The sequence below is a fragment of the Polychytrium aggregatum genome (genome assembly GCF_025602895.1).
Source record: "Polychytrium aggregatum strain JEL109 chromosome Unknown BJ171scaffold_35, whole genome shotgun sequence".
NCBI classification, from domain to species: domain Eukaryota; kingdom Fungi; phylum Chytridiomycota; class Chytridiomycetes; order Polychytriales; genus Polychytrium; species Polychytrium aggregatum.
The window spans coordinates 380673-407640 of record NW_026516237.1 but is presented as its reverse complement, the minus strand read 5'-3'; the positions used below and the strand labels follow the sequence as shown (position 1 = coordinate 407640).

Genomic DNA, 26968 nt, shown 5'->3' with positions numbered 1-26968 from the left:
CGAGAGGAGGGCGAGAGGGCGACAGAAGCGCCGCGAGAAGCAGGCGAGGAGCAGGCGAGAGGCGACCGAGAGAGCCGCTTTCCAACAGAAGGCCGGGAGGCAACAACAAAACAACGCCAACCTCGCTGCGGACTCGCGAATCAAGCATCCGCTTGGGACGGCCCGGGGGCAGCAAGCACATGGACGAGCGACGGGCGTCCGGTCGCCCCGCACCCGCTTGCACCGTCTTCGCACCGTCCTCGCAGCGTCCTCGCATCGTCCTCGCATCGGGCTTGTGCTGGGTCTGTGGGTTCTGCGATGGAACAGCGCCGGGCTCGCGCCTGCCCACCCTGAGGGCCTCCAAAAATAGAAATGCTGCGCACATGAGCGACCAAGCCACACACGCCGTCCACGTGCTTGGCCGGTTTCGGCGGCGGACATGTGTTGCTCACATGACCGAGAAGCACTCCCTCTCTCTGTCACTCGCTCTCACTCTCGCTCTCGCTCTCTCTCATGATCGACCCAGATCACCCACTTCCACAGCCAACACCAGATCCAAACCATTCGATACCTCCAGTACCACCCAGCACAGCGCCAAGCTCGCACTCCAACGCATCCAATCCAATCCACTGCACTGCACTCATGTTGCCACCGGCCGTCGGCGTGTGCCGGTTCATCTACTCGACAGCGCTCAGGCCATCGCTTCGTCCCATCTCCTCCACACCCAAACGCTCTGGCCCCTCGCCACCCCAGCTGGAACGAAGGCCCTTCTTTGAATATCAACACTCCATCAACTGGTTTCCCGGGCACCAGAACAAGGCACTCCGCCAGCTTGAAAAAGGACTCACCCATATCGATCTCGTTCTGGAAGTCCGCGATGCCCGCATTCCATTTTCAAGCACCAATCCCCAGTTCGATCAAGTTCTTGGCGCCCGCGACCGCATTATCGTCTTCAACAAAACCGATCTCGCCAACCCAAGGACGAAGCAGGTGTGTGTGATATCTCCGCGGCCACATATTAGCACTGGTCTTGCTACCTTTGTCTTTCCCCCCCCCAAAAAATATTTGCTGATGCCAACGAATCGACAGCACTCTGATTCACCCTGTGCACCCTTTGTCCTGCCAGAATATCATCGCTGCATTCAAGAAATGGAGTCCCTCTAGCAATCTGCTCTTCACCTGTGCGCACCAGGATAGAGACATAAAGGCGATCATCAGAATCGCACTTGGTGAGCGAGTACCCTGGAGACGCAGATGCTGACAGTCTGGTGCATCGCGGGGCTCCCCAGTCGATCGATGTATCGATCTATCGGATGACCGTTCTCCAAGTATCGACATTAGGCGGTTGTCCGGCGCGTGAATCCTTGGACTGACTCACTGGTGTCTCTTCATTTCCCACAAAGACAAAGTCAAGATGTGGCCGGAGCGGTATCCGTACCTCACCATGGTCGTTGTCGGGCTTCCGAATGTGGGAAAGTCGACGCTGATCAATGCCCTGCGGCGCATTGGGGTCCATAAAGGTAGCGCGCCATGATATGTCTGCCCTACTGATCGCATGCCACTCAGTGTCTGAGTGAGTCGCTGCACCGGCGAATGGCTGTCCGGAATCTTCATCCGCTCCCTCCGTCGCCATCGAAGCTCACCGTTGGCTGTATGCAGGCAAAGCAACCCAGGTGGGGCCGTATGCAGGAGTCACCCAGGCCATTCAAACCAGGATCAAGATCCACGAGGACCCAAATGTGTACCTGATCGACACCCCAGGTACTTGTCGCGGTCACGCATACGCCAGGAGGGAGTGTGATTTGCTCGTGCTGACAGCAAGATCACCGAACCGTCTTCTATCGACACCATCGCAGGAATCTTTTCCCCGAAAATCGTGAATCCGATTCAGGGACTTCGAATTGCTCTGACTGGTAACGATCTGCTTTCCACCTGAACACGGGGCGTGCAGCTTGTTCGTTGTGTTCCGATGCTTAGCACTGATCCACGCTCCTCGTTCATTGGGCTTCTCAGGCGCAACGAAAGATCGCTTAACGGAGGAACAGCATGTCGCAGACTACCTTCTCTTTCGACTGAACTGGGGCTCCAGCCAAGACAGGTTAGTCAATCCACTCGCTGATCCATTGGCTGGCTCTCCACTTGCACCGCTCGCTTTGAGCAGCAACGCACTGTTGTCGATGGAGGCTTTCTGGAGCTCGGTTGCACGCATCCAAATAGTAGGGGAAATACGGATCGCTCACCCACAATCTGTGACAGGTACGTGTATGCCCTTGGCCTACCGGGCCCAACCGATGACATCAACATTGTTCTCAACCACATTGCGCGCACGCGGAGACTATTGATCGATACTCGGCCCCAGAACCTTTCCCGTCATGAGGAGAACATTTCCAGGAACCCGTGTCCGTTCGTGTTTCCACAAGTGATGGTCAACGCAAGCAACGGCCCCATCGAGAAAGTAGATCGCCCAGCCCCAAGGATCGGGTGGGAGCGGGACTACTTGGCCTGGACAGCCTCAGACTCAATGCGCTATGATCACACGAGGGCCGCACAGTACATGATCCGCCTCTTTCGAGAGGGCCAGCTCGGCCGGCTGACACTTGATGAATGCGATCTCGAAGCCATCGACCAGTGGTTCAACAGCGAAGCCAGCAATCGAGTCTACAAAGACATTGTCCATGATCGCGATCAAAAATATGCCCGTGAAAGTCGGGAAAAGGCGAGAGAATAGGAGATTTAGAACACAGGTCGGCCACCGTCAGCGAGGTGGCCCGTCGATGGCGAAGGGCGGCGTCTCGTGGCCGCATGGAGTTTGTCTGTGACGATGGAGCCGGCCGGGCATATGTAGGAACCAATAGAGCGTTGAATGGGTCGCCCATCCCCCAGATGACAGGACCCCTCCTATCGATGGCTGCCTCAAGACTTGCAGATGTTGATGCGATACAGCCGGTGCAGAAGAGCGGGACAGCCAGGGTGAGAGTGGACAGGCCGACCTTTGTCGTTGTCATTCCACAATTGACTTTCGCGCCGCCGCAGTGCCCCAGAGGCGGGTAGAGTCGGGGCTGAAGATTGGCCAATGCAAGTTTTCAGTAAAAGATGTATTTCTTCAAGCGGGGAGCCACACCAGCCCGGCAAAACCGGCTGGGTCAAGTAGACGCAAGTGGGTCGTCGTGAAAGCAACGAAGCAATAAAACGGAAGGGTGGGGGCGAATAGTTCATGGATCACGATCCGCGGTTCACAGATCAAGATCCATGGTTCACAGATCACGGTCCATGGTTCACAGATCAAGGTCCGCGGGTCGTGGATCAGCCCAAGTGCAGAGACCTCCGATTGGGTCAGGTACTCATGTGAGTGCTGAGGTCAGCAATCGAACGGCGACAAGTCGACTATTGCGGAGGATACTGACTCGCGTATCCACCCGCGGGATTGTAAGTCGGTCGGTAGTCGTATCCGCCGTACTGGCCACCATATCCAGAGACGCCTTGGTAGCTTGTGGAATCGTATCCCGAGCTGCCCATTGTTGACTGGGCTCCGGCATAACCGTAGTATCCCTGGGCAGGGCCGGCTCCGACCCTGGGTCCGGCCGTTGCGCCATATCCGACTCCCACACCAACGCCGACACCGACTCCCATTCCAGCCCCGGCGCCAGAAGAGCTGACGTGGGTTCCACAGACGGCGCATGTGTCGCGCTTGGCAAAGTTGTGATAGCGACAGGCGGTGTTGGGGCAGGTCCAATCGCCCGACTTCATGGGCATGTGGCTTCCACCACCGCCGTATGAAAGGCCGGCGCCTTCGGGGCGGCGAGTCTGGCAGCGATAGCACTCTTGTCGGCTGGCGTAGTTGTGGTAGCGGCAGTGGATGTTGGGGCAGCTCCAGTCGCCGGGTCGGTCGGTGGGCCGCGAGCGGCTTGCAACAGCATTGGGCTTGGCGAGGATGCCGGTGTTGGGTCCGCCGCACTGCATACAGTTTCGACGAGACGCAAAGTTGTTGAGGTTGCATTGCTGGCAAATCCAGTCGCCAGGCAGGATCTTGTGAGAGACACCGCCTTGACGGCCACCAGGAGGCCCTTGGTATCCGGGCCGAGGCGAGCGACATCGCATGCACTCGGTGCGGGACGCAAAGTTTTGAAATTTGCAGTTGCTGTTGGGACAGTACCAGTCCCCAGGCTTCAGACCGCCGGGATAGCCGCCACGGTCGCCTGCAGGGCTGTTGTAGTATCCGCTGTCACCGGGAGGTCCTCCAGATCCGGCTCCGGGTCCGGGGCTGAGACTAGCATTGGTGCTTGGAGCATAGCACTTGAAGCACGATCTTCGAGAAGCAAAATTGTGGTAGTTGCAGGCCGAGCACACCCAGTCGCCTGGCTTGAGGCCCGCCGGGGCACCCTCAGTTGCCCTGGGTGCAGTAGCCGCGTTGGGAGCGACAGAGTCAACATCCTGGCGGCGATCGGGGCAGAGCAGCGAGCACGAAGTGTTTGAGGCATGTTTGGCGGGCCATGCGGAGCCCATGATGGAGAAAGAATGGTTCAATACCTATGCCGCAGCATTCGGCTTCGCGTGCTGCATGGACCATCGAGTTGATTAACCCGCTCACGATGCCTAAAGTTGGAGGGGGGGGGCACTCTGGCACAAAAATCCAAGCCACTTACCGGGAAGGGTGCTCGCCGGCTCCCAGCGTTCTGGAAAGCCTTATCAGAGCTGGGTCGCACAAATACCTTTTGACTCCCCAAAACACGTCCGTCCAACTTCAGAGCCGTCACAGCATCGTCGTGGTTTTCAAATATGGCGAACCCAGTGCCGTCAGGTCGCCCCTCAGCATCCTTGACCATCCACAAATCTGCCGCATGAACGCCCACGGTGCCAATCCAGCTTCCAACCTCGCTATAAAAGGGAAATCGCAGAGACGATAGTGATGGATTATTATTACCACATAGACGGAGCACGATGACGCAGGCGACGAGCAGACGAATGCAGCGAGAGAATCAGAAAGAGAATCAGAGAGTGAGTGAGAATCAGAGAGCGGGAGCGAGGACGACCAGGAAAAAAATGCGTCGAACGCGGGTATCAGCGATGTATCAGCGGGGTTTGCAGCGAGGGGAAGAACCGAGAGGGACGAGCAAATCGCGGCGGAGATGCTCAATGTTCGATGCATGTAAAGACCAGCCTCCGATCCGGGGTGATGGATGATGGGGGACGGATGTTGGGCGGAGGGTGATGTGGCAGAGAGAGAAAACGCAAGCTTGGGCAGGACAATCACGACTGCAGTTCCACCAACCTCGCCGTCGCTCTGAAAGGAAGACCGCCCAAATGAAGCACACGAGATTGTGAACCATGAAAATCCGCCATCTCTCTTGCCAGATTGGTGGGCTTCTCGAAGGGCAGCACGACATCGGTTGAGGGTGGCACGGGCAGCGACGCGATCCATTCGTTGGCATGGCCGAGGACGGCATCGATGATTCGGGCAATCGTCATGGCTTCTTCCGGGCTGCTCTGGCCGCGGCTTTCGGGTTGGATGTCGACAACGGAGCAGAGACCGGTGAGGGATGTTTTAGCGGCACTAAGACGCGCGCCGCCTTCGCAGACGGTGCTCCAGATGTTGACCTCGTTGACAAGATCAAAGTAGACACTAAAGTACGGAGCAAGCTCGATGGACTTTTCCTTTGCCTCCCTTACGATCTGGTAACGCAGATCCCAGTCGCCGTGAGTAACGAAGCAGAAGGTCTTATCCTGGGAGATGAAATGCGTTTGAACAAACTCATTGACGGTCTGCAGGGCCTCCTTGAGTGGCTCTGTTCGATAGAATCGGGGGGTCGAGCAAGACAAAGGGAATGTGTAAGGAGAACCATCCAGAATGCACATCCAAACAGGCGCACCCGCCATCTCAAAGGCTGAGCGGTCTGCCAACCATCACAGACACGGCCACCAGCACCGGCTCACGATCTGCACCAGCCGCGCTGCCGAGCACACGCACATCGAAGACGGCGCCACGGCGGCAGACACGGCATACGGTGGGACGTGATCGTGAGATCAGCTCTGGATGACAAAATGTTAACGAGCGGGGGGTACGCAGGTGATCGTGCTTTACCTGCTTCGTCAAGCTGGGTCTGCGTGAGGCCGCTACGACTGGCAGCAAAGGTGCCGAGGCTGGTATGCTCGGGCTTGACGATCACTTGCTGCTGGTGGAGGATCAGACGAGGCGAGATCTGGACCACGGTAAAGGACAGATCAACGACCTCAGCCTTGTCTCGGGGAACCTTGACTTCTTGGGAGGTGTTGGAGGGGTGGTCGTCGCACGTCGTTTGGACATGCAGGGCGACAAGAAAGTCGAACGGACAGCGGCTCTGGGAGTCTTCCAAGGACATGGTTGTTGGTCCCTGTTTGGCGGAGTGGAAGTGGCGTGGGAGGGATCGAGACTGGAATCACAGCGAGATCTGAGATCCAAGTTTGGGATCTAAACCGAAGATCGAGATTGGGGGATGGGATTGGGGATCGAGATTTGGCTCAGAAGGCAGCGCTTGCGGATCGGCAGAAGGCGATGAGGCGGGGGGAGAAGCGATGTGAGATCAGGAAAGAGAGCGCCGGGGAGGCTTGGGGGCGGGCGCGGCGGCAACGGCAGAAAAAAGGGCAAGGGCTGCCGGAGACACGTGGATATCACGCGCTGGAGACGGACACATGTGCGCAGCCAGTGTGTGTGTGTGCGGAACAGATCGAGACCCGGCGAGGAGCTCCTCGCTCGCGCTGACGTCGTCTGCCAAAGAGCCGGCTGCGGCTCCACTTCCGACGCTGCGAGACACGATGCTGCATATACGGTGCGGCCGTGGGGATTGGTGCATTCGTTTTTTCTCATGCCAGAGGGCATCGACCCGGCGAATTCGCAGCGACCATCATGCCTCATGTCTCGATTGTTGCTGGGGGCCACAGGAGCGAGAACGCCATCCCAAGTCGACGATGTATGGACGCGGCGCGTGGGGGCGTGGCGGGCGTGGCGGGCGTGGCGTGGCTGGCGGGGTGTGCCGCCGTGTGCCCGGGTGACACAATAGCACAAGAGGGCAAAGGCAACAACAGTCTGGGATCGCGTGACGCGACCAGAATTCCGAAGGCAGCACAACACAACACAACACAACACAATACAATACAATACAATACAACACAACACAACACAACGCAGCACAACACAGCACAACGCGTCGCGCCGTCGCACAAAACCTTCTGCGCTCATGGGCCGCCTCGGAGCAATCCCTTCCTTCCCCGCCCTTGGCCTGCTCTTGGATCCTGCTCTTGGTCCTGTTCTGTCCCCGATCGCTCTCTCGCATTCGCTTGCTCCACCTCATCCGCACTCTCTGGACTCGACACATGCTTGGTAAATTGAAGCTGTTCCTCAAGAAGGGCAAAAAGGCGCCCAGCTCCTTCGATCGCCCTTCGTCGCCTTCGTTCTTCCGTCCAAAGACTCCCTCGACCCCACACCCTGCCGCAACCAGGACAGACACCCAGTCGAGCACCGAGCCCGTCAAGACCCTCGCCCCGGCTGCCAGAGTATTCGAGTCCGAATATACGCTCGGCCAGACTCTCGGCAATGGCGCCTTTGGTAAATATCCCGAATCACTTGTTTTCCGCGGCCTCTGCTTGTCGGATCTACTCCAGCCCTCTTGCGCCCATGCCCCGAGAGTGGAGTGCAGCAGATGCGGCGTCGCTGGGGCTCCAGGACTCCAGGACGTGCCCAAGCCGTCGCCATCGCCTCGGTACCAGTCCTTGCCGGCACAATGCTCTTGCTCGTGGTCACGGATCATGCGCGACTAACAGTGATCACTTCTGGCTCTGTGTGCCTCTTTGGATGTTTTACCCTCCACCCCTCATCCAAACAACCCCCAGCGGAGGTCAAGAACTGCGTCCGCAAATCGGATGGCTCAAAGTTTGCTGTCAAAATCATCAACAAGAGCCGACTCCATGGTGCGTACTGTCTTGCCACACAAGAGTGGATCGAGGCGCTCGCATCGAATGTGCTCTGCATCAATCCAAGTCGCTCGCGCCGGCTAACCTTGCAGTTTTTGATGATCCCAGGCAAGCTCGACCTTTTGAGAAACGAGGTCGAGATCCTGCAGTCGATCCACCACAATCACATCATCCAACTCCACGATGTTTTCGAAAACGAGGAAAACATGTATCTCGTCACCACCCTGGCCACCGGTACGTTATCCACAAGCCCTCTCGCGCAGACATGCTCATTCCCGCACACGACAACACAACCAGATGCATCCCGACTGATTTCGTCTCATCGGATCTGCTTCTGATACAATCATGATGCGACTCTCTGTCCTCGCGCTTCTAGGTGGCGAGCTCTTTGATCAGATCATCAAGAAAGGAAACTACACCGAGAGGGACGCCGCCCTCTTGGTGTACCAGCTCTTTGACGCCATCGCTTATTTGCATCGCAAGAGTAAGGCACTGTCCTCAGCACCGGCGGCCGGCGCTCTGGCGCGTTCACACTACTCTATTTCGATACGCCAGCTGTCGCTACAGCCTCGATCGACGCTGCCAACGCCCATTACCAACTCGAATCCGTGCATCTCCTCTCTTAGACATTGTCCATCGCGATCTCAAGCCTGAAAATATGCTCTTCTTGAATCATTCTGAAGACTCGCCTCTGATGGTGAGGATCGTGCTTCTTGGCTTGAGTTGATGGCATCTGACCGCTGAAGGTCCGGGCGGCCCGAGACGCTGGACTTGCGTTGCTGGCCAAACGCAACCAACTTATCTGAACACGCTCCAGCATCGCCGTCGTGTGCCTCGCTCATTCCTGTCGTTGGTGCCATTCGAACGAATCGACGGATCGCTGTCTCGCTCACGACAACTGTGCCTGCAACTGCCTTTGTCCGCTTTCAAATATTGACACTCTGATCTGGATTGTGTAGCTGACCGATTTCGGCCTCTCCAAGATCGCCTCGGGTGACAGCAACCTCCACACGGCTTGTGGTACCCCATCCTACGTCGGTGCGTACGGATTGGCTGGCCTACCTCTGTTGCTCGGCCCCGGTGATGCAGTGCTCTAACCCGGGCTGTAACCCTCCCATATCACCAATTCGTCCCCTCAGCTCCCGAAATCCTGTCTCAGGACGGCCACGGCAAACCTGTGGACGTATGGTCGATGGGTGTCAGTACGTATCAGTGAACGTGCTTTCAGGCGCCTTTGAAGGGGGGCTGTCAAGGCATGCCCGATGATGTGGCATCGCCTCGGGCAGTCGATCAGATGTCCCGCGACGAGAAATATCAGTCGCACCACCGTAGCGCTTGATGACTGACTGATTGAGCGCATTTCCTCGGTCCATAGTCACGTTTGTTCTGCTCTCTGGCTACACCCCGTTCTACGCCGAGGATCAGCCCACGCTATTTGCCCAAATCATGACCGCGGACTATGCCTTCGATCCCGATCCGTGGGATACGATTTCCGCCAGCGCAAAAGACCTGATCCGTAAACTCCTGGTTGTCGATCCGTCCAAGCGCTTGACGGCCGAGGAGGCGCTGCGGCACCCATGGTTCACCGAGGCTGCTGGCACAACACACTTGAAGCACGTTACCGAGAACCTCAGCGCTCGCAAGAGGCTCAAGAAATGTAAGTGCTGGTGTGGCCATGACATTGAGCTTCTCTGCGGCGGTACCGGCTGGAATATCCGGTTGCCGATCTGCAAACCTCCTCAATTGTGGTGTTTACGGTTTGCACGAGCTCGCGCTGATCCTGAGCTCTCTCCTTTATCTATTTTGCCTATGCTCGCTGTCCCCAATGCACCATCCTTCAGCCATAACGATGGTCATTGGCCTGAACCGATTGCGCCACCTGAGCCTTGACCGCAAAGGCAAAAAATAGACTCGCCTCGTCTCGCTTCGCCTTTGCTTTAGTTCATTCTCTTTCTGTCCTTGCTTTGTTATTCATTATTATTTTTTTTGCTATTGGATGCGCATTCTTCAAGTATCATTCGTTTCTGCAGCGTGCGAGGGGGATTCCACGACATGACGCAACGCGAGACCCCGGAGGAAAGCCAGCCAGCACCTGTCCACCATGACTAGAACAGACTTCATACAGTACCGCAGCGCAGCCGATGCAATTCGGTGGGAACGGCCTTTCATCCGACCCGCGATTCATCCACCCGACCTCATAGATTGGTGCACAATATACGGCTTGTTCGGAACCACATGGGACAGTGTGTCCCTGGGTACCCTTTGGCGGCCTGTAAGGGCTGGTGGGTGGGCCATGGGATGGTACTTTGTATGTGCTCCTGGCCATGGGTTAGCGGTGATGGTGGAGCCACCCAAAGTACCTGGCAAAACTCGATGGGCATCGGTCTCCTTGGACACACGCTGTTTGATCATGCCGGACGATGGCTGGGTGTATCCTGAATACAGGAAATAACGACAACTCACAACAGGGTGTCCCGTTTCGTTTCGGGTGCACTGTCGTCAGCCTGGCCCTGAAAGCGAACGGATCACGATGCATCCAACTCTGGGACGTCAGACTCCCCCCCCCACCTCTCGCCTTCTGTCTGCGATGTCGTCATAGAGGATCCTGTTCGGCGGCCTTACTTCGAGCTCGCTCGCCGGAAAGCCTTTGGGAGGGAAGCGTTGTCGGCAAGGCTTCTGGGCACCGCCGAACAACATCGCATTCCATTCCATTTCGAGAGTGTCTTCGGTCGGCACCACCAAGCCATCGTCAACCAAACGCATCTCTGCAGCTAAAGTTACAGCGCTCCTGTTGGATCTGGATACGTGTAGGTTCCGCGATTTGCCCGGCGTCTGAGGACCAGTCCCGCACTCCAGGCCCGGAGAATTCAGGTGCCAATCAAGGAGCAAAGTGCCGGGTCTCAAGCACCAGGACGGTCGTAGTTGCGGCGGCAGCAACAAAGCTCCGGATTATGGCTATTGCCCCCGTCCTTCCTCTTTCTCTCATACCGCGCAAGCTCGGGGAGGGGGAGCACCACCAGTTTTTTTTGCCAGCCATCTCGCCCGACTAACATCATCTCGTCAATAATCAAGACGAGAATCGCATCCTCACCAAGCACAACTCACCGCAATGCCTCCGCGTGCCACAAGGAGGACAAGTTTCGGTCCTGTCGTCAACCGCGGCCCTCCTGATCTCGAGCCCGGTGGCCACGGCTTCGACGGCTATGCTTTTCCGGCAGTGACTGAGCCGACCAACGACCCACCCGACGGTGTGAGCGATACCAGCTCAAACGTTATCCAACCCATACGAATGCAGGAAGGCTCTTCTCTCGGCGACACCGAGGAAGTTGACCTCAGCATTTCGCGTTCGACCATGACGATCCTGACCGAGACGGTGTACCAAGTGCTGTTTCTCATGGTTGTTGGGTATGCGTTGAGTGTCCCCCCCCCCTACAACACAACAGGAAGCTTTTGAGATTGATTCTTGGCATCGCGGGCCTCGACTTTCTCTCTTTACATTACCAAGCTTGAGAACCAGGAGAGCGCGCATGAATCCAAGTGCCACGAACGAGTTGCTCGTTCCCCAGCAGCCAGGCGCTCTCTGGCTCAATCCCGTGTCTCTCTAACCTCTGCAATCCATCATCATGGCTTCTGCAGAAATGATCAATCCTCCTCTTTGATATCGTACCTGAGCATCCTCATTGAGGATATCCAGCTCCTCACCTACTTCTTCTCGGATATTGCTGGGCAATTCTATTATGTACCTAGCCACACCGTGGCGATCATCTCGGAGCAATACGACAACCTCACCATCGGGCAGTTCAATATGTTCTTTTCGGTTGCGTGCACCGCGTGCTTGCTCATGGTCGCCAACTGCGGCTATGTGGCCTGGGGCGCAATGGTAAGTAGTGCTCACAGACGCTCCCTGTGCCCGTCGACGAGCGAGAATGCGGATCGCAGCGAACACCAAGGCGCACAGCAGTTGCAATTTCGCGCCTCGTAATACCTGTTCGGCAACGACTCCACGCTTTCGTGCTCCACCTTACTGATCACCGACATGCCTTGATGTTCATTGTGCAGCGGGGGCAGGTACAGTATGAGCTTTGTCTGGTCCGAAGCATTCGGGTTTGTGAGGTGGGCCGTCTCGACATTTTCTCTGATCCGACTGCCTGGAACCAACAGCACAAAAAGATCTGGCCGATCACAACCCTGCGCATCTTGGCGAGGTAAATCCATTCAGCCGGTCTCTCCGAGTCTCGGCCGCGTTCGTTTCTGAAGCTGGTGACGCTGAAAACCATGGTTCTCGATGGTAGACCGATCGACCTGCTGTGAGCGTAGTGCGATACCGTGCCGCAGCCTCCTCCGTCACTAAACTTTGCTCCACCACAGCATCCTCCCCACAATTTTGTACACCCCGATCTTCAATATTTTCTTGACTTCGTTCTCCTGTCCGTGGCAAACCCTATCCGTTGACGATCCCTCAGCCGTGTTTATATCGCAGATGGGATGCCTAAATCCCCAACGCTTTGTCTACATGTCGCTGTCCTTCATTTCTTGCATTCTGTTCGTGCCGACGGCGTGGACTATGGGTTGTGTGTAAGTCAATGTCCTGGAGCCGGGCTGTCCAGCTAGAACTTCGGCTTGGAGAACCTGTGTTGCACGCAGACGTCGCAGACTGCATCAAGCGGCGATTAACCGGCACGAGAGGATACTCTTGCACACCTATTGATTTGCATTCTCCCACCACAGATATCTCGATATGAACCCGGTTATGAAGGGTGATAGGAACAAGTCGCACGGACGAATGGACTTTTGCTATGCGATGCTGAAGACTGTCCTCATTCTCGTGTGGAGATTTGTGCCCATAGGGTTCATCCAACTCGGTGCAGTCCTGATCATGTCCAGCTGGATGTTCTATACCATCCTGCTCTTTCATCCGTACTTCCATGCACGATTCAATCAGTTTGTGGGTGTCTGCTTGTCATTGTGCGGACATTATACTTTGTGCATTGCCGAGCTTATGGGTTGCTGATAGGTATCGCAGCTGCGCCAACTAACACTCGTCGTTTCGTCCAGCGAGCGGGTATCTTTTGCTCGTCTATCATTGTCGGACTCATCAGCGTCTTTGGGGCAGGGCTGTCAACATTTTCGTCGATAATACTTCCAGGATACTTTTACTTCATACTACTTGGTGCGCTTGTTCCCGGATTTGTCATCGGGTGGCTCTACTGCAGTAAGTTGTTCTTCCTTGATGCAGATCAGCAAGATGCTGATGCTGATGCTGATGCTGATGCTGATGCTGATGCTGATGCTGATGCTGATGCTGATGCTGATGCTGATGCTGATGGTGTTGCTTTCCCTCTGCATCAAACCTATCCACTGACATCTCTATCGACATTCACATCGACGGCGGCATTTCCACATATATTCACATCGCCTACACCGGCATTTTCACCGTTTGCAATCTCTCCCAGTGCACTCGGCAAAGAAAATTTCTCTTGATTGTCGACAATCCCTGAACACCATGAATGCCTCCGTGCTCACGTCCACCGTCGAGGACGACAACATCATCGTTTTCCAGTATTGGACTCACGTCGAGATCACAGCCCGCTCCCTCATCGAGGAGCTCAACAACCGAAGGCGCCGCATTGATCTTGATAAATTCCAAGAAATCAGCCGTATCTTCAAGGTGAGCCGACTGACGGCTATCATAGCACTCCGAGTACTCGAGCGCCACACTCACCCATTCTCAACGCTCTCCTTTATTCAAATCGTCCAGAGAGGCATCAAAGAGTTTCCAGACGAGCCGTACGTGCGCTTGCAGTATGCCACATACATGTTTCACCTCACAATGGCCAAGCGCGAAGCCATACGCGGAATGAAGAGGATCAAGATGATGCAGCCAGCCTTTGATGTGCTGTGCCAGGTTCACTTTTTGACTCAGGTAAAGGAAGACACGTCTACCATGGCACCTAGTCGATAGTATCAAGCAAGTATTGGGCACGATTGCGGCGCCTAGTGTGTGTCCTAACAGCCGAAGCACGCCCTGTCGAACCGCTGCTTCTAGATTGGACAACAAGATGTCGAGTCACAGTTCCTCGGCTCGGGTGTGAAGTTGAATGTCACACGCTTTGCAGAGTTCCAGAAGACGTTCAAAAAGGCCCTTCAAAACCACAACAAATCCGTGTTGACGATGCTGGAGTTTTGGAAATCCGTCTCAAACTCCAAGTCAACCCCGGTGGATTTGCAAGCCCTGGGCATGCACTTGTATCATGCTTCGCAGAAGGCTGACGAAGCCTATACGGAGCTCATTGGTCGGTGAGTATCAACTGAGGATCAATTGGGCAAGATACCACTGGCAACGGAGGTGTGCAGGACTATTTCGAACCATACTAACATTAGTTCGATCGCCAAATGCGCTGCTGCTTCGCATAGCTTTCCCAAAAATCAGGTATTTCTCTCTCGATGATTGGAAGATTCTGCAGTTACCCGACTGCTTCACCTGCAAAATCAAAACTGACCTGCACTCTGAACTTGATCAAATAGCAATTCTTGAGAATGTACGGCAAGTTCTGCTTTGATGTTCTCAACGACAATGAGCGAGGAAGGATGCTTACAGATCAGGCCGACGTCCTCGAGTCTGAAGAAGCGTCAGCATGGGACCAAGAAGCAACCGATTTCCGAGACAGTCCGAACGATAGACCCAACCTTCGATCTCCCAGTGTTGGTCCTACTGCCAACCCACGCATGTCCGTCGCTGTCGACGACAGGAAGTTTACCAAAGCCACATCATCACACGGCTCGTCGCACATGAGCGAACACAAAAATCAGAGCGAAAAGCTTCAGCTGAAAGCTAGCCTGATCACCCAGCGTGGGAAAGACTCGAGGATACTATTCCAAAGCTCCACGGCTCTTGGCCTGATCAGCCTGGTGATCTGCATCGTAAATTTTGTGCTGAGCACCGCAGCACTCTCAAACACTGCACTGGGTCTATCGGTCCTGCAGAGGTACGCGGATTGTGCTCATGCGACCACGATGCTTCAGTCGACCGACACAGCCTTGCAAACACAATGTTCTTGCTGCCGTTCTAACGCATATCGCTCAGCCTCCACCACAAGGAGCGGTACAGCGCCTCTCTGGTCTACAGAGTGAGGCGACTTCAGGCGTACTACCAGGCCAATGACAGCATATCCTTTCAGAACGAGCAGCTTACCCTCCAAGCCGAGATGGACATTCTGAACAGCGAGCTTCATAATCTCCTTGCGAGCTCTGATTCGGATCCGGCGACATATGCATGGTACACTGTCCCGTCTATACCGGCAAACATGAGCGCCTACCCGGGTCTCCAGACTCGGTACACGCAACTTGTCACTGGATACGAGCTCACCGAGGTTTGTTGATGCCATTTTCAATATCCAATTGCATCCTGTGGGGCAATCTGAATGTCATATATATGCACGACATCTCACATCGCAATGATTGGCCAGAAACTCGTACTTGCGGGCTTTCGGTAAGCAGGGCCAACGCACATATCAGTGGCTTGCAAGTGGCAATCGGGTGTCGGCGGCGTATCCCTCTTCACACTTTGATGAAATTAATGTCGCGGATATGTGTCGTGGGCGCTGCTGATGAACTGACTGTCACCTAGGCTTTCGTATATGAACATGAACGACTTCAGAAACATCACATACGACAATTCGTTCCGGTATGTTCACTGTGTCCCATATGGCTTGCGATTGAACACTGCTGACAGCCTTCTCATCATATTCCAGATACATCATGGATAACTACCAGTATATTCATGTGTACAGCGACTACGTCATGAACTATCTTTTCTTTGTGGGTACCCGGGCACATGTTACTCACTGCACCATCTGGATCGGTCATGCTGGTGGCTGCGCTGAGAGTTACCTGCGAATTCAGTTGTCCTCATGCCGTTTCTCCCCAACCTCACACGAAACTAGAACGTCCAATCTCAAAATGCTACATCCGGTATGGATTCATTTATGAACACATCGCAATTGCATGATTGAATTCCGCTCGACCAAGGAACTCCTGTGCTATGTCATGGAGTCAAGGTGTATTTGTGGGACAGTAACCACTCTTGCGGTGTGCTCAAGCCAATGTCTAACTCAGTTATCCACCTCGGCAGCATCCAACACCATCATTATCCTGGCCTGCGTGCAGTGTATATCGATCATCATTCTCATTATCGTGCTTGATGTTCGCATCATGATTACAAGGAAGCAGCAAGGCAAATTGATGGCGTTCTTCAAAAAGATACCGTCAAAGCTGATCAAGGATCACATCGAGAAGATCGAAATAGAGATCGAGGAAGACGTTGGCGGCCTCGGGCTCGTAAAATCGCACATCAACCACCAACGAGCCAACCGTGAAGAGTTTCTTTTCACCAAATGGGGACTTCGCCTACAGTACACCATCTATCTCTTTCTGCTGTGCTCTCTCTCGGCATACAATGCATCGATTAACAATCAGGTTTGCGCTGCATTGGATTACTTTGCCACATCCGATCACCTTGCAATGTTCTATCGCTCGACTATCACAACCGTCGTGAGGGCGTATGGCCTTGATCAACTGACGTTCGCATGCCCTGTCATGGACAATACCATTGACCCGTGCTTGCAGGGATTATATTCTATCGGCGTCGAGTTTGCCGTGGCCGACCAACTTGGCGATCTCATCACCTTCGACTACGAGATCTTCCAGGCCACCAAAGAACTCGTCATTCAAGACATGATGACTTGGGGCACTCCGCAGAACTTGCGCAGCTACTTTAACGACAGATATGCGAACCTCGATTATGTGAGAAACGCGCTCGTATATGGCGATAATACTCGTAAGTTGTCGTCAGCTTCCCTGTCAAACTGGCCTTGTCACATGTCCCAACGGCCAATCGCCGCAACTCACCATATTGGCTGGGCTTGAAGGTTATCCCCCGACGGAAAACATTGAAAACTATCCCGAACCGATTCTTGGGTACATCACAAACACATCCTGTCTCCCACTCAACCAAACGCTGTGCTCCACCCGTGTCTGGAACACTTCAATCGGGTATACCCCTGGATTGATGAACCGGGGTTTGCAGAACCTCTTGGATCAAGGGCTGATTCAGTACCAGGTCATCGGAGAAGCACTGAATGGCCAAGTTTTGTTTGCGCCTTCGCCACAGACGATCGCATTGCTCTCCGAGATATTAGATCCGGACCTGGTCGACGGCTTGACTCGCGCAGAGGTCTATGAGTACTCGCAGACGGCCACCATCGTCAATACGTTTGTTTCCCAGACAAAATACGTCCTTGCAGCGCAAATCTGTTTGATCATCTTTGGCCAATTCTCGGTGATGCTCCGCATCACAAATCGATTCTATCGGATGCAGATGTGTGTCATTGGTAAGGTGTCAGACCAGCGAATCGGACGAGAACGAGTCGTGAGACATTCCACGACAGCTTTGCAAAGTGTTGCACATCACAGTCTGACTGCATCTGTCTTCTCTCTGACTTATGTCGGCATTCTCGCCTTCCTATCCGCAGATCTCATCATAAGGTACCCAACCGGCACCGGCGATTGCTTCCACAGCCCAGTCGCGCGAATGGCTTCCCTCATTGCAGCCTTCCCGCTGTTTTGCTTGATTTTGCAATGCATAGTCGGCGTCTCACGAATTCTCCTATGTCTGCTGTCAGGCTCCCTGAAGGCATCCGACGCGATCCCTATGTCATCGAGCTCATACAAAATGAGCTTCGTTCAGGACACGAGAAAAAGAGCAGGAACGACTGGACTACAAGGCTGCGCGCTGTCCCAGGCACGATAAGCAGACTCTTATCCGGCAGGGCGGCCGCACAGTCCAAAGCAGATCCGACCGAGGCGCCAGCGAGCCCGAAAGGCACATTAGCATTTGGACGGCTGTCGTCCCATAAGCCTTCGGCGCTGAAGGTCGAGGTACTGACAAAATCCAAGATGGTCAAGTCGGCTTCAAATAACTCAATCAGCACGACCGACAAGGAAGGGGCCAAAGGTGTTGCTATGCGTTCAAAGGAGATCTGATGCATCGAATCACAATTGTTCCTCAATACTTGACAAAAGCATAGATCCAAATGAGAGGGCAACATGGTCCTGCTCTGTCTGCTCGCTTGTGCCTGGAGCCAAATACACACATGTTTGTGATTTGTCCAAAGGAGTCACCAGCACCCATCTCCAGGATGTGGTCAAGGAACATGCCCCAGTTCTCGTCGCTTAGGCAGTTCGAGCGGCTGCTCCACCACCAAAGAGAAGAGATGGCCCGCACAGGATGATCGTAGTTCATAGGGATCGACCTACAGGAATCATGGACATGCGATCCATGGCATTGCCGCATCGGATAACTACGAGCCACAGTGGTGGCAAGTCAAGAAACCCCATCCACCGATGGATGAGCGCCACGCAGCCCCAGGCACGTTGTCTTATTTCTCCCAAGCAGAGCTGTATACAAGTATATTTGTGAGATGGCGAATATGCCGGTCACCGCACATGCGCTCCAGCCCTCGTGGACGTACGGGACTGAATTGCTTGCTCACTCGCGGGACTATTGAAACGAGCGCAGAGTCACGGCAGCCAAGAAAGCAGGAATGCTGTGTCTCTCTAATACGTATTTGTTCATCAGCTGCATGACCTCATTGCGTTGGACCGGCTGGCCACCTGAGAGCGCAATCGTTCCGTGACTAACGGTGCTGGGTTGCGGTCCAGCCTTGCCAGCGCCGTCAGCCTCGGGGCTGGTCGTAATGATGAAGGTGCAGTCGCTCGGGTCGGCGTAGATGGAAGTCATCTTCACGGTGCCCTCTTGGAACTCGAGCCGATATCCTGGCGAAAGAGAGTGAATGGCACATTAGACCGTCGTCGGAATAAGATCAGCCCCCAATCCAAAAAACTGCCAGGTAGATTCGTAGCCGACGCATCCCTTTCAGCACAAGCCGGGTCCACTCTCTCAGGGATATAGGAGGCATCGAGCTCCACCGGCAGCACACGTGTCTGATCGCAGCTATGTGCAGTGACGAGCCACCCGCTCATCCGTTCGCAGCACGCATCCATACACAGGCAGCCTACCAAGTAGCGAGTACACCACATCCCGGTATTCTCGTGCCTTGAGCGCATACACCTCTTTCAGGCGAGTCATTCGCATGTCTTTGACTTCGAGAGCCTGGCGCAGCTGCTTCACGGTGGACTCGAGCGATTCGTCGCCCGTAGATCGGCTCGAGTCTGACTCCAGCGAGCCAGACTTTGCTGGTGCTGACCCACTCCCGCGGGAGAGTGCCTTGACTTGCTCGTGCAGATTCTTGTTTTCGATCTGGAGGGCCTCGAGCGTAGCCTTTCGGATGGCTTGCTCTTGATGCTCCGGGTTGTTCCTCAGCTCCAGCACTCTGGTGGTGGCGGTGTTGTATATGCCACGGCCAAGATCGCGCTCGCACTTGTCTAGTTGGCGCGCGAGCCGCTCATTCTCTCGCTCAAGGGAGCTGAGGAGCTGTTTCTGCTTGGCGATGGCTGGTGTCGAAGGGCGGGGCCAAACAGCAGTGTCAGTGATCCAGTCACGGTGTGAGATGTCAGCACGTGTACATCCATATCGCTGCGATGCGTTTGCACGGCCAACAGACTGGCGCCGAGTACTCACTAGCCTCAAGTTGCTCGACCTCCTCGGTAGTCTTTCTGAGCGCCCCACTGTCGGCCCCTATGCCAGAGGAAGCTCCAGACTGACATATGCGCGCATCTAGCTCCTGGTCGAGCCGCGATACATGACTTTTGTACTGCTTGACCAGATCTTCAAGTTGGCCAATATACTGGCTCTTTTGGCTGTCGTAGTTGCCGCTCATCAATGCGCTTTCTTCAGCATCATAGCTTTTCTACGTCCACAGTCGAGAAGCGAGGCGAGTTAAATCGAGCCTGAACCGGTTTCGCGGCCAGCATCGTGGCCAGCGTCGTGGTCAACATCGAAGCCAGCATCGTGGTCAACGACGACATCAAGCAGCACCATCGGCTTTGATCGATCTTTCATTCACCAACGCCGAGACAACCGAAGCTTGGTCTCGGCTCGATACTCACCAGCAGCTCCCGGAAGTTTTCGTTCTCTTTCTCGGAGAGGCTACATCTGAGCTGTGCTCGCTTCAATGCGGCAGCCTCTTGGGCATACAAGTCATCCAGCTTTTTGACTCGGGCCCGAGAGTCCTCAAGCTAAAATTTGCGGGTTGTGTGTCAGCCCACAGCGTAGCAACCGTGATTCTCCGTGAGAGGGCCGGTGGCAATATTGCAGGGCGCTACGATGGTACGGGCTGCCACGAATGACGGCGACCAGACACCGTGCACACGGCCAATAGCCGCCACATGTTGTCGGAGGTACCACCTTCGGCCTACCTGTTGCTCCAGTCTCGATATAAGCAGGTTTTTCTGGGCGATCTCGCCAAGTTTCAGGCTCAACTCCTCCTTGGCCAAAGCGCTGTCGACACGCAGGTCCGACAGAGCTTTGGCGAGCTGAAAGGGGGTATCCATGTTGAGTTGGTCATTTTCACTCAGGAACTGTGCCCAGCTCTGCTTCTCGTCCTCGAGCTTTTTGAGCTGAACCTCCAGTTGCCCGATGCGCTGTCGCATTGGCTCGAGATGCTCAATCTGGCGCTCGAGTGTGCACTTCTCCTCCTTGAGCTTCAGGACACTCTCCGAGACCGAACGCTCGTGTCCGAGGTCGTCTTGAAGCCTTTGAACTTTGCTTTCCAGCTCGCCGATGTACTTGAGCTGACCTATCCATGCCAGTCCAGTCCATAATCGAGTTATCCGTCGGAATGTAGTGAGTGCCCGAGCCAGAAGATCTAGTTAGCTCTAGATCAGGCGGAACTTCGAATCCCTGTTCATCAAACCGCCGCAGCGACTCGCCCCATGACAATATCCGGACTATAACCAGGAGCAATAGGGTGCATCGACTTACTCGACAGCTGCTTCGCAAGGGCAGAGTCTTTTGCAACATCGTGGGTCGCCACAGAGGCCGGTCGTGAGTCCAAATCGGGGCGGAGGAGCTTCTGTCGTTTGCTCGAGAGCGAATCTGTGCTCTTCTTGTCGAGCTAGCGGGGGGAACATGCAGAGTCAGCTCGCCAATCGTCGTCGCGATGCTGAAACTGTGTCTGCAGCCGCCCAGGTGACGCTGTGGACAAATCGACATGGTTGATCTGAGACAATAGCATCCATTCGCTCACCTCCTTCCGGCACCGCTCCAGTTCTGCTTGCTTCGTCTCGATGACAATCTCCAGGTGTTTGATCTCGTTTTGGTAATCAAGCTGCTCTTCGGCGTGACTCTCAACAACTTCAGCAAGCCGCTGCGAAAGTCCCTGGTTCTGCTTCCTCAGTTCATTGATCTTGGCTTCGTGCACCACCTGCAAAGAATGGAAGGGTGATCGGCCGCTGCATCAGGATGGATGTGCGGAAGCTACAGCATACTTTGCGCTCCACTGTCCCGCTGTCTACCTTGCATTGACTCAGCTCTTCCTGCAGGGCTTTGTGCTGCTGTCTGGAAGATTGGTCTCGCTCAAACATGAATCGGTTGTTGGCTTCGAGTTTCTAAAGGTGGTATGGCCCCACAGTCAATGACGCTGTTGTTGCTGGATGGCATAATCCAGACCTCGTTCGGGGTCCACAGCAACTCGAGCAGATCGAAACAACGAATCCAACAGTCGTGGTCGCTGTGGTGTCGATCAAAGGGGAGTCACTGCCAGATCCATCGCCAGGACTGCCTACCTCGATCTGGGCCTGCGCTTCTTTGAGCTGGATCTCGAGCTTGCCTCGGTCTGTCTCAGCGTCTATCGCGCTCTTCTGGCGAGCCGATTCGGCCTCGGAGAGCTCTTTCCTCAGTTGAGTAATGACCTTTGCGGAGTCAGGCGATGCTGCAGAGGAGTCGCAATCAGATCTTGGTCACCTTGCGAATGTGCAAGCAGCTGAATGCTGGGTGACTTGTTGGTATGCAAGCGACTGATCTCGCCGCCACTCGATGTGAAGCCCGAGTGCGGCCATGATGCATGGCGCTTCCGAGCGAAGCGGCTGGGGCATCGGCTTGAGAAGCGAGGACGCTAGTAGTCCAGCGTCAAAGAGACAACATCCTACCTGATGCCGGAGACGAAGGTGATCTAGTACTGGCAGCGCCGGGAGTATTCTGTATGTATGTTGCGATGGATGTTGCAGTTATTCACCACTAAGCCCGATCGGACCGAACGCAGCCTCGACACGACAGAGCCCTGGCCAAGCCCGATATTTCGCATGCATACCCAAAGCAGTCCCAGCGACGGTTGTGCCGATTTGGCAGACCTTGATGGAGGCGAGAACGACAGGACATCGGGGCGGCTGTGGCTGTTGGGTGTGCTTAGGGCCGTGTGCGCCTCGGTGAGCAAGTCGGCGAAGATAGAGGGACCAGGTGTTCCGAGGGGTGTTCCGACGGGCGTGGGAGTGGAAGGATGCTCCAGCCGGCCCTGGTGCGGCCGATGCAAAGAGCGTGCGAGCGACGGGGTCCCAGGGCGAGCTTGAGTCCGGGATGGAGTTGATGCAGAATGCAGTGGCCGCGAACCGCTGCGATCGTACGGATGGAAGAGCGGGCGGTTGGAAGTCATGGCTGTAGGGGACAGCCGTGTGAGCAATGGGCTCGACCAGGGAATGGCCCGCCGATGGACCGGAATGCGGTGCGGGACGAAGGAGCGGCAGCAGCGAGAGCAACGGCCGCGCAGAAGACGGAGGAAGGAGCCCGAAGGAGGCCGAAGGAGGCCGAAGAAGGACCTGTTGGCGAGGCGAGCACGCGAGGCGATCGCCGGCCATTGCCCGGAGCGACGGCCGACGGGTGTCGCCGGGCCTCTGACGGCATCAACCCCCCCCCCGATCGGCGAGTCGCATCGGAAAGCTCGAGCGCACAAGTAAGTTGTTCATCCGCGAGCAAGTTGTCATCAGCAAGCAAACAGCCGAGCGAACAGCCGAGCAAATAACGCATCCGCGGCAACTTCCAACCGACACCACACCGCCCATCGCATTCGGCTGTCCCGACTATCCCGACCATCCCGACCATCTCGACTATCCCGGGCACTCAATTAGCAATCTAGCCCGCACAACTCCCGTCTCCTGCTCCGGCTCCCACAGCGTCGAACCATGTTTGGCTGCATCGTTGCCGGCCGTCTGGTATGTTCATGCATGCGGGGCATGGGTTGGCTGGGTCGTGTTGCGCATTCCCGCCGAGCCAGTCGATGCCAACCCCAGGATATGCGGCTAACGGGAGCCAAACGGCCCTTAACATGCCAATGCGACAACAGGTCCAGACCAACCTTCAGCAAGGTGAGTGCACAGCTCGTCGTCGACTGCTGCATTCGCGCGACAGAATCAAAAGGACTGCATCTGAAATGGAATCAAGACACATCCATGTTTGCGGAAAGATGAGATAGTTTTCGGAGGCTGAAGAGCCTTGGAGGAGCATCGCGGGGCTATGTATCGAAAGCCTCGGAGACCGCCAGGCCCGTTTGCCCGGCAGATCCTGCATCCATGTTCTGACAGCCGTGGCTTTGGTCGGGTTGTGCCTGGCGAACGGCCTCTCTATCGCATCCAACCGATTCAGTCGATCAGTTCAAGGTAAGCGAACTGCCATTATATCCCGCACTCAGCTCAGGCACATCATTGGGGTCATCTTGAGCATGGGCCTTGCTGATGCCGATGCTCCTGGACATCAGTACGTTCTTGCGCTCCAGGATGCACAATCCATCAACCACATAGGTATCGATATCAATACGAACAGTCGAACGTCATGCAGCGCTTCGCTGAGCCGCCGATGCTCGACCTGCAACGCCTTGCTGACTGCATGACGCTACAATAGTTATCTTCATGACAGGACAGCAGGCCTTTCCAGCTGGATATGCGGCCACAGTCCACCTGTTTTGGTAAGGACTTTGGCTGTGATGGTGGCTGGTGGCATCTGCGGAGCTATCTTTGTGGTGCCGCAGCTGGAGTTGATGTATTTAGTCACGGCCATGCCCAGGAAACACTCCTTTCTAGGCGGCCTACTGGCAAATATTTCCTGCGACCTGCTGTTACTGCGAGCCAGCACAAACGACTTACACCTCCGATTGAATTCTTGATTTTCTATGGCCGATCATATCCCCTCTACTGCAAAACACCTGCAGGCCGTCCGAAACCCATCCACATTGGCAGTTGCTTGGAATGATCAGCAACGAGAAGCCCTCCGCCATCTTCAAACTGGGTGGGCAGAAAACGACCTCGTCATTTTCGTCCGCCAACGGCGTTCCGACTGCGGTCGATGCACCGGGCGATGTCATGATGGATGCCAGCGGCCCGCACACCCAGATGCAGTCGATGGATACAATCGCAGCCCCATCCTCGATCACCGCTCAGCTCGGAATCTCAATCGAGCCGATAGCGCAAGTCCAGGCCCAGATTCAGACGCTGCAGCTAGGATCCCACTCGGTGTCGATGACTGGAGTCACCACAAATGCAGGCTCTGTTGAGGTCGCGGGGATTGCCGCCAAGTTGCTCGATCATTTCTACAACTACTGCAGTTCGTTCACTACCAACCTTCCGTCTGGAGCCAGCGTTGTGTTTTCGGGAGGATGGAGTTCGTCCTATATCCCGTTCAAGGTATGAGTCTTGAGCAGCTACTCGCTGTCGCCAGCAGGAACAGATGTCCTGAGGCCCATCCAACAATCATTGAAAGTGCCCAAGCATACAGGCTGGGGGGAGGCATCAATGCGTCTTGTCCTCATAAGTTACCAACTCGCTCCCGTACGCCTCGCAGACGGTTCAAGACTGGTACAACAACGTCCAGAACAAGCTCAAATCCGATGCCACGGCCGGCTTCCTTAATAATTGATGGCCATGGGCACAGGCCATGTGTCGACTTTCAGAAGTCGGTCGCTGCGGTAGCACCCAAGAAACAAAAACGACTAATCGGAACACCCTGCGTCTTCAGCCCATGGCCGCCTGTTCTCGATCTTTACACTTTATTCAGGGGGATTCAGGACACAATCCCTATCCCGCATGTCTGCGTATTATGTGATGGCTTGCGTCCAGCTAAGCCATATGCAATAAAACAGATCACCTCGGCATCGTTCGAGTCAAGTCCGTGGGTTGCTCTGGGAGCGCTCCAACACACGGATGTTCGCTGACACAGCTGCAACACCCAATCACTCCATCAACACATTCAAGGACACTCGTTGGTGACAAATATCGAGGCGACTCGTTTGAGCTTTGGAGAGAGCATGTATTGGCCAGTGGATATTCCCCCAAACGGGGGGCACGAAATTTAGTCGCTGGGCGCTCCGTCCACGGAGACGGCACCGCTTTCTTGCAAGAGATCGCTGATTAGAATGGTAGACACGGATGTGGTGGAAGTACTCTGCATTGGGGGTAAGGCAAGCCAAGCCAAGCCAAGCCGAGCAATCAGTACTTGCGAGTAGTCGTCTGAGGGCAGCTGTGAATCGTGGTGGTGATGGTGGAGACCACGGTGACCGTCTTGGTCTTGGTCTTGGGTTTTTTGGTTTTCTTGGATTTTGTTGTTTTCTTGGTGACGGTGGTGGTGGTGGTGGTCTTGGATTGGGTAGAGGATGAGCGGGCCGTGGAGGACGAGGCCGTGCATGGAGTGGTGCGTGAGGCGGGTTGGGAGCTAGGATGGGCAGTCGAGACGCTTACGACCGCAGTGGAAACTGGCTTGGAGGGCGATGCTGTCGATGAGGGCTTGGAGAGGGTGGTGGACAGAGTCCGGGGAGTCGATGCGACCGCGGAAGACGACGGAGCAGTCGAGGACTTGCTTGTCGCCGAGGAGGGCGAGTACGTTGGGGTTCGTGAGGACGACGGGGATGGAGGCGGGGGAGCAGGGCCGTCGCCGTTGATGATCACATCGGCACTGGGGACAGAGGAGCAATTAGATCGATGGTCATGACAGCGCGTCGTTCCCAAAGGCCCGGCAGCACATGCTTCAGCCGCACAGCGCCTACCAGCTGGTAAAGAACTCGTTCTGCATCTCGGCTCCAGGGTTGTTGTCGGCAGTCCAGCTCCAGCGGATGACACCGTCGCTGGTCTTGACATTCGGAATCACAATGTCCATGGTTGCATCGCCAATGTTGACATCTGCGCAGTGGTCGTCGGCACCAATGAGCTGAGGGAGCGGCAAGTGACAAGAGAATGGTGAGCGAGACGCACAGGCTGTGCGGGCTGTCAAGAGCGCCGAATGTGCCGAGTGCGCCGAGTGCGCTGAGTGGGCAACGGCACGATTCTTGAACGCACCTGCCAGAGATTTTGGCCGCCGTGCAAGTCCAGATACACCTCGCACCGGCCACGGTGAGCGGCGGTGATGGTGTAGTGGATGCTCTGTTTGCCGGGGCGCAGAGTGGTCTGCGGTGGACCCTGGGGATAGCCGTGGCAGATCAACTTGTCGCTCTTGGCGTAGAGACGGTAAGCAGCACTGTTGGCATCAGTGTAGCCATTCCCAGCATCGCCTGGTGCGGGTCGAGAGAGATGGATCGCCGGATCAGCAACACAAACGCAAATCAGCCATGCCGTTGCAGTGCCAAGGCTGCAGTCTCCGAGACCATCCCCCTCTACAACGTACCTGGCAGAAGACGGATAGCGGGAGAGAGCATGCGTCCGTGTGCCTCGACGCAGCTTGAAAAGGCGGCGATGGATGCGACCACGGCCCGGAACAGCGTGCAAGTCTTCATGGCGCTTGGTGGTCTGGAGCGGTGGTCGTGTCGAGACGGAGCGGGGCGATCGCAGGCTTTATACTTGCTTTCTGATAACAATCCAATACGCCAGCCGGCTTGCCCGAGTCGCCAAGGCCCTGCTTGTTGCATAGCGCTCAGCCGAGCCTTGCTGGTGCATATGTGGTGATGTGTATGTGTTGCCGTGGCTCTGCTGGGATGTATCTGCTTTTGGCGTCGTTGTGTCGGTTGCCTCTCCATCTCAGGAGAGAGAGATATTTGCGACACGCCATGGGCGCGGGTGGGCCGAAACCATCTTGGGCCACGGCCGCACGAAGGAGACGCCGGCGCCAGCCCTGCTT

The 26968-nt window shown here is 55.4% G+C and overlaps 7 protein-coding genes across 7 annotated transcripts; 4 read left to right on the top strand and 3 right to left on the bottom strand.

Moving 5' to 3' along the window:
* Positions 1 to 500: 500 nt before the first annotated feature.
* On the top strand, positions 501 to 2707 carry BJ171DRAFT_461862 (P-loop containing nucleoside triphosphate hydrolase protein; the record flags this gene model as incomplete). The annotated part of the gene is made up of 8 exons (XM_053108491.1): positions 501 to 969; positions 1106 to 1208; positions 1383 to 1499; positions 1639 to 1740; positions 1836 to 1892; positions 1993 to 2077; positions 2236 to 2348; positions 2400 to 2707. Exons 1-8 carry the CDS (start codon positions 622 to 624, stop codon positions 2705 to 2707), a joined length of 1233 nt encoding a protein of 410 aa, XP_052964103.1. The 5' UTR covers positions 501 to 621.
* A 347-nt stretch (positions 2708 to 3054) lies between these two features.
* BJ171DRAFT_516334 (uncharacterized protein) lies at positions 3055 to 6554 on the bottom strand. Its single transcript, XM_053112025.1, has 4 exons — positions 6059 to 6554; positions 5249 to 5762; positions 4623 to 4854; positions 3055 to 4410 (listed from the first exon to the last, which is right to left on the bottom strand). The coding sequence occupies exons 1-4, from the start codon at positions 6333 to 6335 to the stop codon at positions 3364 to 3366; spliced, it is 2070 nt and encodes a 689-aa protein (XP_052964102.1). The 5' UTR covers positions 6336 to 6554; the 3' UTR covers positions 3055 to 3363.
* Positions 6555 to 7254: 700 nt separating this feature from the next.
* On the top strand, positions 7255 to 10159 carry BJ171DRAFT_194507 (briggsae CBR-CMK-1 protein). Its single transcript, XM_053106211.1, has 9 exons — positions 7255 to 7558; positions 7843 to 7920; positions 8032 to 8157; positions 8300 to 8407; positions 8550 to 8620; positions 8883 to 8961; positions 9063 to 9125; positions 9299 to 9580; positions 9765 to 10159. The coding sequence occupies exons 1-9, from the start codon at positions 7327 to 7329 to the stop codon at positions 9830 to 9832; spliced, it is 1107 nt and encodes a 368-aa protein (XP_052964101.1). The 5' UTR covers positions 7255 to 7326; the 3' UTR covers positions 9833 to 10159.
* Positions 10160 to 11032: 873 nt separating this feature from the next.
* Positions 11033 to 18068, top strand: BJ171DRAFT_570053 (uncharacterized protein; the record flags this gene model as incomplete). The annotated part of the gene is made up of 19 exons (XM_053113607.1): positions 11033 to 11328; positions 11560 to 11803; positions 12157 to 12230; positions 12292 to 12498; positions 12652 to 12868; positions 12979 to 13135; positions 13377 to 13591; positions 13682 to 13846; positions 13970 to 14220; positions 14338 to 14353; positions 14449 to 14909; positions 15008 to 15293; positions 15390 to 15412; positions 15551 to 15607; positions 15675 to 15741; positions 16039 to 16759; positions 16851 to 17312; positions 17454 to 17466; positions 17604 to 18068. 19 exons carry the CDS (start codon positions 11033 to 11035, stop codon positions 17962 to 17964), a joined length of 4293 nt encoding a protein of 1430 aa, XP_052964100.1. The 3' UTR covers positions 17965 to 18068.
* A 294-nt stretch (positions 18069 to 18362) lies between these two features.
* BJ171DRAFT_516328 (spindle assembly checkpoint component Mad1) lies at positions 18363 to 22683 on the bottom strand. The gene is made up of 11 exons (XM_053112024.1): positions 22191 to 22683; positions 22030 to 22078; positions 21667 to 21812; positions 21397 to 21489; positions 21129 to 21305; positions 20864 to 20996; positions 20299 to 20678; positions 19990 to 20118; positions 19562 to 19790; positions 19000 to 19434; positions 18363 to 18756 (listed from the first exon to the last, which is right to left on the bottom strand). The coding sequence occupies exons 1-11, from the start codon at positions 22527 to 22529 to the stop codon at positions 18482 to 18484; spliced, it is 2385 nt and encodes a 794-aa protein (XP_052964099.1). The 5' UTR covers positions 22530 to 22683; the 3' UTR covers positions 18363 to 18481.
* A 313-nt stretch (positions 22684 to 22996) lies between these two features.
* BJ171DRAFT_194391 (uncharacterized protein) lies at positions 22997 to 25066 on the top strand. Its single transcript, XM_053106210.1, has 7 exons — positions 22997 to 23085; positions 23217 to 23238; positions 23516 to 23529; positions 23628 to 23670; positions 23771 to 23834; positions 24078 to 24549; positions 24707 to 25066. Exons 1-7 carry the CDS (start codon positions 23056 to 23058, stop codon positions 24779 to 24781), a joined length of 720 nt encoding a protein of 239 aa, XP_052964098.1. The 5' UTR covers positions 22997 to 23055; the 3' UTR covers positions 24782 to 25066.
* Positions 25067 to 25350: 284 nt separating this feature from the next.
* Positions 25351 to 26627, bottom strand: BJ171DRAFT_477106 (uncharacterized protein; the record flags this gene model as incomplete). The annotated part of the gene is made up of 5 exons (XM_053108865.1): positions 25351 to 25434; positions 25600 to 25813; positions 25905 to 26065; positions 26194 to 26405; positions 26519 to 26627. The coding sequence occupies 5 exons, from the start codon at positions 26625 to 26627 to the stop codon at positions 25351 to 25353; spliced, it is 780 nt and encodes a 259-aa protein (XP_052964097.1).
* Positions 26628 to 26968: the final 341 nt, after the last annotated feature.